At 44.9% G+C, this 13,710-nt stretch overlaps 1 protein-coding gene across 1 annotated transcript; it reads right to left on the reverse strand.

Annotated features, from left to right (window-relative positions):
• Positions 1–205: 205 nt before the first annotated feature.
• BAMBI (BMP and activin membrane bound inhibitor) lies at positions 206–11,982 on the reverse strand. Its single transcript, XM_077152866.1, has 3 exons — positions 11,648–11,982; positions 8,295–8,582; positions 206–7,868 (listed from the first exon to the last, which is right to left on the reverse strand). Exons 1-3 carry the CDS (start codon positions 11,721–11,723, stop codon positions 7,450–7,452), a joined length of 783 nt encoding a protein of 260 aa, XP_077008981.1. The 5' UTR covers positions 11,724–11,982; the 3' UTR covers positions 206–7,449.
• Between the last annotated feature and the right edge of the window lie 1,728 nt (positions 11,983–13,710).

Genomic DNA, 13,710 nt, shown 5'->3' on the forward strand with positions numbered 1-13,710 from the left:
ACAAATGAAAGATGCATATACACAAATAAATAATAAATATAAAAAAAGAGATTAAGTGTCCCCAGATATTTGAATGTATCCAAAGTCCAGCCCTCCCACCTGTAAAACAGGTTAAATCTGCCACCTGGATGCATGAATTCCCAAAGCAGGGGTGCTGGGGGGCAGGGACAGTGGCAAGAGAAACGGCTCACAGGTACAGCTTGGCTCAGAGGCTGATGTCTTTATTTGCATTCACTCATTTAATCCTCCCAACAAGCCGGCATGCCGAATAGTATTATTGTACTATAGTATAATGTAAGGGAGGAGCTGGCGAGGCCAAGTTTGCTCAAGTCCACACCACGAGGAAGAGCCCAGTCTGAACTTGAACCTAGGTCCATCAGAAGCCAAAACCACGCATGCCTGTGACCACTGTTCAGGCTTCAGTCGCATCACAATGGAGCGCTTTGAGGATGTGCTTCAGACTAAGACAAGTTCCTACAGGAGCCGCCCTGGGGAGAAGCTCGGACAGAAGGTCCTTCAGGCTGAGGAGGGAGGAGCGTTTTCCCAGAATAGGTATGAAGGCAAAGCCAAAGGAAATGGCCCATTTATTTTTTCCCAGAAGAGGCTATTCGGAAGAGAAGCCTCTTTTTTTCCCTTACCCAGGAGAGCCAGGGAGGGACCCTGGAGCAGGGCAGGAGGGGCTTTCTCAAAGGTCCCAGCGCTTCCGCCCCCAAGTCCCACTTGAGTCAGGAAAGATCCTGGCGATCCTGCTGAACCTAATTCATTGCTGAGAGCCATGGAAAATAGCTCCATAAATCTCCTGCCTCCAAAGAGAGGTCAGGCTTCCTGGGCTGGGATAAACAAATTGGGCATTTCAAAGCAATCTGTTAGCTACCTGCACCAATTTGCATACAAATGCCAACAAACAACCTCCCTTGGCTAGACAGGATGGTTGAGGAGGTTGGGATTTATTGTCCAACCCGGGTCCCTTAAAGATCTACCCTCATAACCTACTTTACCATCCAGTGTCAGCCCAGGGAAATGCTCACTGCACCTTGGGTGGGGGGGTCAGGGGGCCAACAGCCCTTCAACCATTACCACCTCCTTGTTTTTTGCCGCCTGTGAAATTGGGAGCCAGATGCGAAGAACTCCAGGGGAGACAAAGCCCCAGTCAAGCATGATCAATGCTCCACTAGCTTTTGCAAAGAAAATATATTTTCCAATATTCAGCAAAGATTGTCTTTTAAAATACTGACAGCATGGGGCGGGCAATGATGGTGCAGTTCTTACCTGCCATGCCAGAGACTCGGGTTCAATTCCCAGAGCCTGCCCATGCAAAAAAAGATAACAATGCTGACACCTCTGACCTTTCAAGAAGGGGGGGGGCCTTTCTCATACTCATTCATAACTTTAATAAACACTATTGGGGGCAGATTGACATCAGTTTGAATCAGGCTCATGGAAAAGAAAAAATATCAATAAATAAAAGGAAGATGGAAAAACTAGAAACAATGTAAGGGTTGGGAAACCAAGAATGGGCAAGCTGCACATGCACATATTGTTTTAAATTTACCACTGGTTACTTAAAGTCATCTATACAATAACTAATTTTCTTAAAAGAACACTGTCTGGTAATATGAAAGAAACATATGAAAGTCTGCATTGTAAAACTGTCAATTGATGCTTAAGGGTCATTTGAATTTTGAAATAAAAGGTAATCTTCTAAATGAAGATGCTAAGAGTTTGTTGGGGGAGGTAATTTATAACTTCCGGTGTGTTCTCTAATGAAAGAGGCAGCAGGCTGTTTGTTGCTTTTATTATAGCTTCTGGGCAGAGGTTCATTTCCAGAAGAAAGGATTCGCCCAAATTGCCCCTGCATGGCTGGGATATATTGAACCACTGAGGATAAAATATTCACTCAGGCTACTAATTCCTACCTAGTTCTCTACCTTTTGACTTAACAAAACTTTCAGTGCCCTGTTCTTAAATCCATGGAGAAACATTGTTAGATGAAAACCATGGATACTTTAAAATATTAAAATTAAAGTGCATTTTGGAACTAGATGGAGGAACAACATTGTGAATTTACTAAATGCCGCTGAATTGTTCACTTTAAAGTAGCTAATTTTATGTGCATTTCACCTTCATATATTATTATTTTCTTAAAGTACAATTTTCAGTTGAAAGGAGACTAACAGTAGATTTCTGGATTAGAGTTATTACCCTTTAGTTAATTTGGAAACTACCAAATTTAAAAGGCAGGCTGTGCAGTTTGCATTTAGGAAGGATGCTTTAACTTGCAGACCCATTTGAATCTCTTCTCTTCAGCTCCTTTCACTAGCAATTTGTTTTGCTTTAGGTTCCCCTCCCCCCTCAAAAAACTTTAACTCTGTAAAACAACAGTTTAGAGTGGAGAAACAAAAGAAAAGACAATTGTTTATTTATGGACTACCTAAATTCAGATGCCTTAATCTGTTCAACTAATACCCTCCTGTTTTCAGACGGTGGAAACCTGCAAAGGTTATCGATTCTGCACTTCCCACTGGGAGCTCACAGTTTAATCCCTAAATCCAGGTGAGAAATACCTCATTGACAAAGGTGATTTGAATAAAAATCTATGTTATCAAAACCACATCCACTAACTTTAGTAAAAAGTACATCTATGAAGACTTCTAACACTTAAAACGTAAGAAACTGCTTTTTGAAGTTTTTTTTTCCGCTGTCCTAGGGAAACTCCAAAGAGAAGAGCAGGGACAAAGAGTTGTCTGTAAATCTCCAGGTTTTAACCACGAAAACAAAAACTAATGGATTTTGTTCCATTAGGTTTGTAATGCAAGGTCTTTCAGTTTGTACAAGAACCTCTAGATATGTTAACTCATGGCGACTTAAGCCTTCATGTATCTAAAAACAAACGACTGCTTCTCACAAATTGTAATGCAATATCTACCAACACATGGCCTTGAAAATTGTCAAAAGTAAAATTAATCCAGGATTCCAAAGACTATCCAATTAACACAGTGATAGGTAGGTAGATAGATGGGTATGTGCACCTATCTATGCATATATGCATGATGGTTATCAGTTGAACTTGCCAGGTTTCCTCTCAGATTTATTTCAACACGGAGCTAATCTGCATGATTCAGACACAATTTGCAATGGCTCTTGAAATGCCACTGGCATTTGCCTTTGAAACAACATCTAAACTCCTCACCGTCCTGTTACCTCCTTTCCTACCCACAGAATGGAAAAGCTTACAGAATTGTGACTGATAGGTCTTCCCTAAGAAAAAAAAATACTGTAAGGAGCAAACCCTTATCTGGTCCAATGGCTCTCTGCCATTATCCCAATCCTAATCCCAAATTTCTGGAATTTCAGACAAGTGAATTATACCACCTCATTGCAAAACTGTTCAGTCTTCGTGTATTACAGAAATAGAACTAAGCCACAAAGGAAGAGTTGTCAAAGTTTGAAACGGAATTTAAATCATTATTTCATGGGATCTCAAAATTATTGGGTCAGCTGCTTCTTTAAATCAGCAGAAGCAAGGGCAATATGGATGGAATGAATTGGACAGAGGACAGAAGAGTAAGTCAGTGTCTGGAGCAGTTATTCTTTCCATTATAACTGTGACCTAAAGAGTAATTAAACAAATTAACCTCATCCAGGGAGATTAAATGATTTTTCACTAACTAGGCCAAAAACAAATTTGCCAAGTTCCGAAACCCGTTGTGGACTATTTATATTTTGTTGGGTGTACCTGTGGGGCAAATTGTAATCAAATAGTACAACCTGTTAAGAATGCATCAATCAGACACAAAACGCTGAAGCAATTCTGAAACATTATCTATCTCCTAAATTGGCTCTCTTGATTTTCTCAACGGACTAAGCATCTGGAGCAGCTGAAGCTCTAGAGAGCATCAATTCTGTTAAATACCAGAAAACAAAATAGGTATAGAAAATAAAAATGTTCTTTTTGCTCAGTAGCCATCTAGATTACAAACCAACATAATTAGTATAAATGAGACTACAGGTAGTAAATTGAAAATATTCTAAATGCTAAATTCAGTATATAGGTGATGCAAGGGCTTGCAAATGCTACATGTGTAAAGATCGTAAATATTAAGAAGTCAAAAACATCCACCAGGGGAATAAAAACATGTGTAAGTTGTCAAATTTTAAGGAATATAGTGACTACAGCAAAGTTCATTCAAATCTCTTATTAATAGGAATAGCATTGCTATACCGCCAGGTGATAATCCTATAAAGCATTATTACAGCCCCATTTTACAGGAAACAACACTGACAACTCAAGAGGTTAATTTGCTCAAGTTCACACAAGGCAGCATTTGCACCCCAAGGTGGCTGAGACCCCAAAGTGCATTTGACCACTACCCTACCACGGATCTTTTGGAGGTTTAAAGTCATTTAGGTTAAGAGCTGGCAAAGAGGTCCAATGAGAGGTTATAAGGACAAAAAACAGTCCTGGCCCCAAAAAGGCTAGTTCCCAGGGCATGATAGCAGATGCAACTGCTTTCAAGCTTTTAGCCTATAATCAACCTATATTGAAACCAGATTTACGAGCTCTTCAGAGGAGAGCTTTGTGATTTTCTAAAGCAGACATGTTTGGTATTTTAGAAGGTCAAACCCCCTATGGTGCAGTGTTTTTAATAGAATCAGAGAAATCAGAGACACCCGCCAATTTCTAGGAATCCTCTGAACCATTCGAAATGGTGGGGGGGGGGGGGGGGGGCAGGAACAACAAAAAAAGCATAACCACATACAGACTGAATTTTTCAAAGGGGTGTAGAATGTAAGGGATGTAGATACAGAAGAAACATCATGGCAATTTTGGTCCCATTTGTCTCTGGTTTGGGCAAGTTTCCACTTTGAAGGAAGATTACCTTTTTGGGGGGAATTCTATGTCAATATTAAACAGGGGCTGTTCCTGGCTAGCCCGGCCTCATGCTGACAACTCAGTCACAGTAAACCTCTAAGGGAAAAACAAAGTAGTCAGTCACCAATCTTACATCACCGAAACAGGCAGGCAGGCAGTTGCTTCATGAAGGGTCCTTTGCCTCCTGCTTCCTCAACTTCTACCCTCTCATAGGGATGCAAAAGTCGAATCCCATTTAGCTCTCAGCAAAATTCAAAAGTCAAGAAACCAGCAATATTTTTTAGTCAAAAGGTCAAGTTATACTCAGATCTGACTTGAAGACTTATAGCCAGATTACAGGCTCGTGTGCAAATGCTAACTGAACACAGACTCAAAATGGAGAGCATTTCCTTCCATCTCCATTAGGATAAGAGACAGGCTGATTTGTTACAAAAGCCCCTGAAAACCCACTGGATTTAGGAGACCATAGGTACAGTCACCACCACTCTACAGGGAGCTGTAAAACAGCCTCAGGAATTTGCAGTAGAAAGTCTAAGGAGCAGATCTGCTAACACAGAACCAGGCAGACCTCTACAATCACCTTCCCATCTTCTGCTCAGTTGCTATGATTGTAGCAACAGACCACACCCAGGCTTTTCTTGGAGGATGGGGTTTTACTGATTTCCAAGTGTTTCAAGCACATGACTTTAAATCCCTCGTTTTATTATTTCCTAATCAATTGCAGAATTCTTAGTGAAATGGTACTTGGAAGAAATGGGGTGAACACAAAATACCAGGACAAGCAGCGGAAGACAGCATTTGCCTACACATCGCTGATATTAAGGCTGCCTGCTTAGTGAATCATTTGGGCTTGCATGATGCGATACACAAAATGAGACTATATAAAAAGCAAAATATCAACCTTTAAGCTATAAACTACTGTAATTTGCTCTAGAACTAGAGTGGCGGTGAGGGTAGAAATTTTACCAGCTGTCAATTTTGATCAATTCTCTTCTCTAGGAAGGTCTGCAGTTTTAGGCTCAATAATTCTTTCGCCTTTCAAAAACTGAAACACATAATGCAGATCACCTTTTCTAACTGATAAGGCCTGCATGAACTGTAAATGTCAAAAAGTGCAATTCAAACATTGTCATTTTGTAAATGCTTACTTATACCATAGCCTAATTTGTTCTTTGGGTCTATTAATTATTAAATACTTAATCTAGGTATTTATTTCTATAGTTGTCATTTCAACACAGATTCTTCCAAGAACTTGGCTACTGCACCTGTCTTCCTCAGAGACCCAAAATCATAAAATATTCTAGAATGGAATACGTGAAACTTTTCTTTCAACATTCATAAAAGAAAACCCCATACTCAAATATGCAGGCCACAGGTTAATTAAGCAAGTTTCAAAAATAATATGCAAAATGATTAAGGAAAAAAACATATAAGGCAAATTATTCTCACATCTAAGATAACAATGCCCTCATTGTGGGGGAGGGGGGCAGGAATGAGATTTAAATTCAGGCTGGACCTTACTGCCAAAAGTCCTACAAGAGGCAACCAACTGTATCAGCCTCTGGCTAAGGTCAATGTTTGATGTAGTTCTATTCACAGAAGGATCATTTTGGGGATGAGACCTCGTAGCACTAACCTCTTAAATCTCAACTGGCATATAAAGTTCACTATTAAAACCCTTTCTTAGGACTGCATTGAAGGACGAGGTTTGAGAACCAAGAGCATGAAAGTGGACAGCTCAACTGTAACTACCAAGAGTTTCATTGAGTGTTTTCATTTTCTTTCTTTCTCTTTTTGGTTGGCGGTAGACGCCTTTCAAAAGACATTCCAAAGCAAATGGGTCATGTTGATAAATATTACCTTTGCTAAGGCAACTTCTGAAATTGGTCCAACTTATCTGACCTGGCATAAATAAGTGTAAGACCTCTCTAAGATGAAGGCTAGAAACCAAATTCCTAATGAAAACCTGAGGTAAAACACTGAATGCTGGGTAGAGGACACCTTTAGAAACCATCCACACAGTAGAAAAATTACATGCGTACATGACAGAATAAACAAGATTTCAGTATTGTTAAAAAAATCAAGCCAAATCCCAGAGTTGAGACTACCATGTGCAACAGATCTTCATTTGTATAATTTAACAGGTAGTTCCTTTCACTTCCCATTTGTTTCAATTTATGGAAGACACCACTAAACTTCAGACAAAATATATATATATACATATATATATATATTTAAATCTTTACAATAAAATCAAGATATAGGAGCTTACATAGAGCACATCTGAGTTTATTCAGGGTCTCAACTCCAGCTCCCTCAGATGCAAATAACCCTGGTAACAGTGTGTACAGTCTTCTCTTTGCTTTTATCATTTTAAAGCAAATATTACATTTGACTGCAGTCAAGTCTGTGCAAATAATCCTTCAGAAGAAATAGCCAAGATTCTGTTTGCAGAGGTCATTTCTGTCTCTCAAAGATGATTAGATGAGTTTGTTTTTCTTCAGATAAAGTGCTCCTGTCCAGCAGAACTCAAAGGCCTTCAAGCGTTCAAGAAATTTAGTTCAGATAAGGCTCCGTCATACAAACTCCAGCTTCCCGTGCCCACTGTACATGCCCCAGTGGACGAGCGAGAGGAACTTCTCATTGCTGAGGTCCGCCTGTCTCATTTTATCGCAGGTCATACAGCAGTTCTCGTGGCCGCTGACTGGCACCATGCACTCCAGGTCCAACTTTGCAACCTGCCCCTTTTTGGAATGGTGTCCGTGAAAGCTGTAGTGCAAACGGGAGAGCATCTGTTGCCGCTGATCCTGAAGTCTCTTATTTTCACTCCGAAGCATCCTCAGGGCTAGCATAATAAGCAACACTAAAATCAGCCCTCCAGCTATGGGAACAGCAATGACAGCAGCCCGGAACCACAGCTCTTTGGAAGAAGTCAGCTCCTGCACCTTAGTGATGAGGTTTCTGCTGCTGTCATGCTGAAATCGGTTTCCTGGTCCTGAAGGAGTACAAATAGAAGGATCAAACTCCTGTCCAGACTAACGATCACCTATGCATTTTAAACAAGGAATCTCGCTCAAAAAAAAAGCAACTTATGATTACATGAATACTTAAGAAAGCAAATTTTGCAAAATGATTCAAAGTGTAAAACGCACTTGTTTACACTCTGGCCATTCTAAATAGTAATGGTCTTTAATGTCTTCGAAAGGTTGAAAAACCAGGCAAAGCCTATTACTTAGACAGACATCTAATGCTTGGGCAGACATAAAAGCTACTCATAGAGATGCATCTTAGCATCCAGCCATGCTTCTCCCCCTGGTGTCTCTAATTACATTAACAAAATCAATAGCAGACATGCAAAGCTTTGACTGTCCCAGGCCTATAGAGCAAGCAGGTATTCTGGTTAGAAGCTGATTCCACCTACCTGAGGCCTCCCCCTTGGGAGGAGAAAGAACATCGTGCAAGCCTCTGTAATTGCACATGTCTTCGTGACAGCATTCCAATGTGGGCATGGTGGTGCCTGAGTGGTTTTGTGCCTGTTTGGCTTGGCAGACATTTTCTGTGCTCGCAAGGGAATCCAGGCAGCCGTGAGTGAGTGGGGAGTTGGCGTTCTGAGGATCAAGGAGCCTAGAGAAGCAGGCGCCCAGCTCAGATTTACACATATAACCAGTTGCCACACAGTGTGCAGCATCGCAGTAGCACCTAATCTCACCTGGAAACAATGAGAAATCACATCAAACTCTGCCCACAACCAGAGAAAGCTTCCACTTAAGCAGCTACTAAAAATCAAAGGCACTCCTAACTCTTAGAATATTCTGGAAAAGCCCTTTGTGCAAGTCAGTGCTTGGTTTCAGTTTGCTTCAACAGTCTAGAGAAATGTAACAATTTACAGCAGAGGATCAAAATACAACTCAGACTACTGATGAGTTAGAAAGTGACAAACAGTACTTTTGTTTGTGAAGGAAAGCAATCATCACTGTATCATCTCTCCTACCTTAAGGAAAACTGCATTATTTATTGATTTGCATCCTACCTGACCGCACAACATAAAAATGCCAGGCTTTTTGATTTTGTCAGTATAAATATTTGATCGGAACTGCTGAATTGTTTACTACCTCTAAGGGCTGTGCCAAGATTTAAGAGCTTTACCTAACACCTTATAAAGTTATTAACTAGAAACACAACAATCTAGAAATTGCTCAGGTCAGGAGGTTTTAAAACTATGAAACTGGGCAGCTATTTGCAACCTCTCTAGAAAAGGGAAACTTTTCCTATAAAGATCTTTTCATGCAGAGGAGCTTTTAGTCAGTATATTGTAAAACAGGAACTAGGCAGTTTACAATTAGTGGTTTGCTTGCCAAAGTCAATTTCTTTCAACCCAAATGGAAAGTCATAAAATGAGGGGTAAAACTGCAAGGCTAACTTCTCCTCCCCCTCTCACCCACCCCACCCCCAGTTTTTCATGTAATTCCACATGTGATCTAAAAGGGGAAACATTTAAACTGAAAAATCCTCTCTGCTGGCTGAATGAAAAATCCTTACGGAAACCTCAACATTTTCTACAGGAAGTGATTAAATGTTTCCTTTATAAAACTTATTTTGCGACTTGCACAGCATTTGGCCACAAGGCAGGATTTGAGGCTTGTAACATCACTTTCTAGTTTTAAACAATCTGGGTCCCAGAGTTATCGCTAATCCGATATCCACCCCTTTGGGCTCCCGTCATTGTTACATGCCACAACTAAAGCTACTGTAAACCCAACTCCTGCATAAAGTTCTTCCCCGCCTTCCAATCGGAAGATCTGTCTTGTTACTGAAACCTCCATTCTGAAATTAGACACCAGGGACTGCTGCTCTACAAACCTCTTCCACGCTCACCTCCTTTCCTCCCCCTCTCTACGAATGCCTGGTAAATGTGTCTCATTTAATTATCTGTCCAAATTCCAGGCCACCGTATGGTATGCTGCTAATGCTTCAGCACGGGAGGCTGCTAATGCTTCAGCTCGAAAACACGGAGCTCTGGCAACCCCAGTTTAACAGTCCAAAGCTGGAGGTCTTGCCCCCAACTCTGCACACACCATCCTGAGCACAAGCCCCTTCTCCAGCCTACCCTTGCCTCCTCCGCTTCAAATAGGAACTTTGTGTTGCAAAAGTTCTTTTCTCCTCCTCCCAAGCTTACTTTTAGCTTTTGCATAAGGTCACCGGTCTGGTGTGGTGATGACTATATATTCCTAGTCTGACAAATTCCATGCCCAGATTTAAAGTAAAAATAAAACAGATTAAAAGTCCTTTTTGATCCTGTTAGCTTCAGACCTAGTTCCTAAAATTAAGAAAACCAAATACAAGTCAAATGCAACTGAAATGTTTATGAGAGCCTATTTAAAATGCTCTATTTTCAGTGACCTAAAATAGTCTGATAAAGTTTTGACAGGTAACTGGGAAAGTTCTAACAACTCCTTCTTTTTTAATTGGAGCCACATTTTAGCAAGAACGAACTTTTGTATTACTGTACTAAAACTATATTTCTGTCGTTTCATAAAGTTTCTTCCTGGGGCATGCAAAAGGCCAGAAAGGGGACTGGTATTTGGAAACAGCGAACAATGCCCCTCTGTTTCCCCCTTTCTTGTTACTGTATGTAATGATTACACAAAAATGTCTGCTTTTAGTCAAGATGGCTACAGGAGACTGCTGGCTTCTTATAAAGCTTTTGAAGTCCACAGCAGTCAGAATCTCTGATCCCCTAATTATATCATTATCAGGCACATAGTTTCGGTATCTGCGACTTCACGGCAGCCTCAGCGCCTCCCTGCCCCGCCGCCCTTTGATAGTCCAGGAGGCTCTGCTCTGCAGCCGGCCAGGGCTGTTATTTAGGGCTAATTACACCCTTCCTTCCAAAATAAATAAATACTGCAGCCCCTCTCGGCCTTGCGGGGCCAGCTTATCCTTTAACCTAGTGCCGGCTACATGGCAATTAGAGAAAAGGGGGGGGGGGGGGGTGCGGGAGCTGCATACAGACGGCTCCCTACTGAAAACAAGCTATCTGTGCAGAGAGCAGCAGGCAGAGCTCACGGCCGGAAGGTGGAGAGCACCTCGAAACCTGTAGGGACTAGGGGTCTGTCCACCCGGAAGGCGAAGGCCTGCAGGGCCAAACTCGCCCCCCGGCCTTTTATTCAGTGTATTCTCGGTAAACCGAGGTGGGTGGGAAACTAACGGCTGACAGAACCCCTCCTGCCAGCCACACAAGCGGCACAACACACACTCGCACGCAGACGCTCACAGACGGAGGCACAACTCAGGTAGACACACACACACAGGCACACTCAAAGACAAAGACACACGTTCACACGGACACACACTCGCGCACAGACACACGCTCAGAGACAGATACACTCCCGCAGCGACACGGGCTGACTCAAGAGTAAACTCCCTCGGACTCAGCGTCACTCACCCACTTCGCACCCATGAAAAGCCACGAGACACACAACATTCAGGGGCACACTCAAAGACATCGAGACACAGACACACCCACCCGGCCGGCTACAGGGACACCCGCTCCCACGCCCCCCGCGCAACCATCCACGCGCAGACCCGCATCCCGCAGACCCCAGCAGCGGGGGCCAGGCCCCAGGTAAGGGAAACAGGCGGCGACCCACCCCCCCGGCTCCGCTCCACCGCTGCAAACGCTCCGCGGCTCCTTACGGCCGGCCCCGAGGCCCGACTCCCCGCCCGGGCTGGACAGACGGCACGACTCGCCGCGGCCCCGGCGCCCGCACCCACCTTTGGTGAGCAGCACGGCCATCGCGCAGAGCTCCAGCTGCAGCCAGACGAAGATGGAGCTGGAGTGGCGATCCATTGACGCCGCCCGCGGCCGCGTCCCCCGCGCCGGCCCGGAGCCGCGGCGCCACTGCAGCCTCCGCCTCCCGGGGCCTCTCGCTCCAGCTCAGGGACAGGGGGGCCGCCCCGGCTCCGGCCCTGGGGCCTCCGTCCCGGGGTGGGTGTCCGCTGCTCTGTTGCTCGCGGCCGGCCGCCCTCCTCGCAGCAGTAAGCGCCCCCAGCCCTGCGCCGCACTACTGCCCGCCCGGTACAGCTTCTGCGCCGCCGGCCCGCGCCGCGCGCAGTAAATAGCGCCCGGCGCGCGGAGCCGGCCCCGCCCCCAACCCCGCCCCGCCCCGACCGATTGGCCGCCAGGCTCTTGTCAATCACCCGCGGCCGCGGGGCGGGCCTCTGGCGCTCGCACCGCCTCCTGCGCTCCCTCTCGTGGCGCCCGCGCGTCCGTGACCTTCGCGGGGCGCTGGGCGCGGGGCGGGTGGAATTCTGGGTCTGCGCCTGGTGCTAGGCTTCGCGGACCGTGGCCCCCTCCCCTCCCTTCCCAGCCCGCCGCTGTTTTGGGTACCGTCCCCCTCCGAAAGTCGCTAGAGGCCCGCGTGGCCGCCCTCCCGGGGTAGCGGGGGGCACCCCCGGACGAGTCCCAGGGGCCGGTGCGTGGCCCACGAGGGGGTCGGGTCGAGAGCCGGGGTGCGGAGGGGGCCTACGCGGGGTCTGCTTCCAGCCGGCCCCCTCGGCCCCCGCCGCGCATCCGCCTCCAGTCGCCCGTCCAGGGATCAATAAAGTCCAGACAGACAGACAGATCGGTAGGAGCCGCTGGGTTCTCCCGGGCAGACGGGCGGAGTAGCGGGCCAGAGACACTTAACGAAAATTAGCAAATCCAAAAGCACCCGGCGCCAGCAAGACGACACAGGCCGAGACTGACACTCAATTAACCGCCCCCCAAACAATCGCAGGCAAACACGCCGGCTGACCCTGATCGATATCAGCCCCGCGGAGATCTGCTCCCTGAGATGCTAATTCATTTATTAGGGCTCGCGGGGCTGCCGGCGGCCCTGGAGGGTTTTGTTGTTTGTTTGTTTTTTGGGGGGGGAGTTCAGCCTAAAACCTTGAGAGCATGAGAGAATTATCTGCGAGAATGCCCTCTTTCCCTCCCTCTCCCTCCCGCATATTTTGAGAATAACAAAAGTCAGCCGTTTGCAAAATTTCCTTTAAGGATTAGCGAACATTCCCTGACCTGAAATAATACCAAGTTAAGGGATGAGGGTGGAAATGAAGAAAGAAAACGGGCCCATGCACCCCATCCCCCACGTCCTCCCCAAAAAGCATCTAATACGAAAGCCAGAAATGTAGAGGCAAACCCTTTAGGACTGTAATGCAGAGATGAGCTTTAAGACTAACAACAACAACAAAAAGTTGTGTATATGTGTGTGTCTTGAGGATGGAAAATCAAGGCGAACATATCTCAGATGCCTAACCTTGTAGTTCACGGTTGTTGCAGTTCTGCAGAACTGCAGGGTTTAGTTAAGGAAATTGCCTTAAAAAATAACCTCTATATTCAGAAAGAATGAAATGGGCCTTGCAGTCATTACTTTGCTAGATCAAAATTGCATCTAAAAGGAGGGGAGGGCAAGCCTAGCAGAAGTTTTAAGAGATAATTAAACTGGTTAGGATCCCAGGTATAATAGCAGGCGGTTCTCTAGTGGGAGACTTAGATAGAAGGCAGGCCAGGAAGAGGAGTGTGATTAGAACTTCCGAATTTCTAATTCATTGATAAGTCCATTCTAAGGGGTTTTGCAGACAGTATTGTTTCCAGTTAATGGCAGGCCCTCTTAACTCTAGAATCAATTATTAGCTAGAATGGGCTGGTTAGCAAATATTCGAATATTCGGCCACCGTGGAGTCAGCACTGCAGGTCAGCTCACAGTGCCTGGGACTACAAAAAATGAACATGTGGGAACCTAACTAGGAAATCACAAACTTTGGAGGGGGACTACAGAGACATTTGTGTGTAG

The sequence above is a fragment of the Tamandua tetradactyla genome, chromosome 1 (assembly GCF_023851605.1).
Source record: "Tamandua tetradactyla isolate mTamTet1 chromosome 1, mTamTet1.pri, whole genome shotgun sequence".
NCBI lineage: Eukaryota > Metazoa > Chordata > Mammalia > Pilosa > Myrmecophagidae > Tamandua > Tamandua tetradactyla.

Coding starts and splice junctions, on each gene's coding strand:
- BAMBI (XM_077152866.1), bottom strand. CDS start 11,723: ATGGATCGCCACTCCAGCTCCATCTTCGTCTGGCTGCAGCTGGAGCTC. Junction 8,583..11,647: donor GGCCGTGCTGCTCACCAAAG/GTGGGTGCGGGC, acceptor CATTGTTTCCAG/GTGAGATTAGGTGCTACTGC. Junction 7,869..8,294: donor TCCCAAGGGGGAGGCCTCAG/GTAGGTGGAATC, acceptor GTACTCCTTCAG/GACCAGGAAACCGATTTCAG.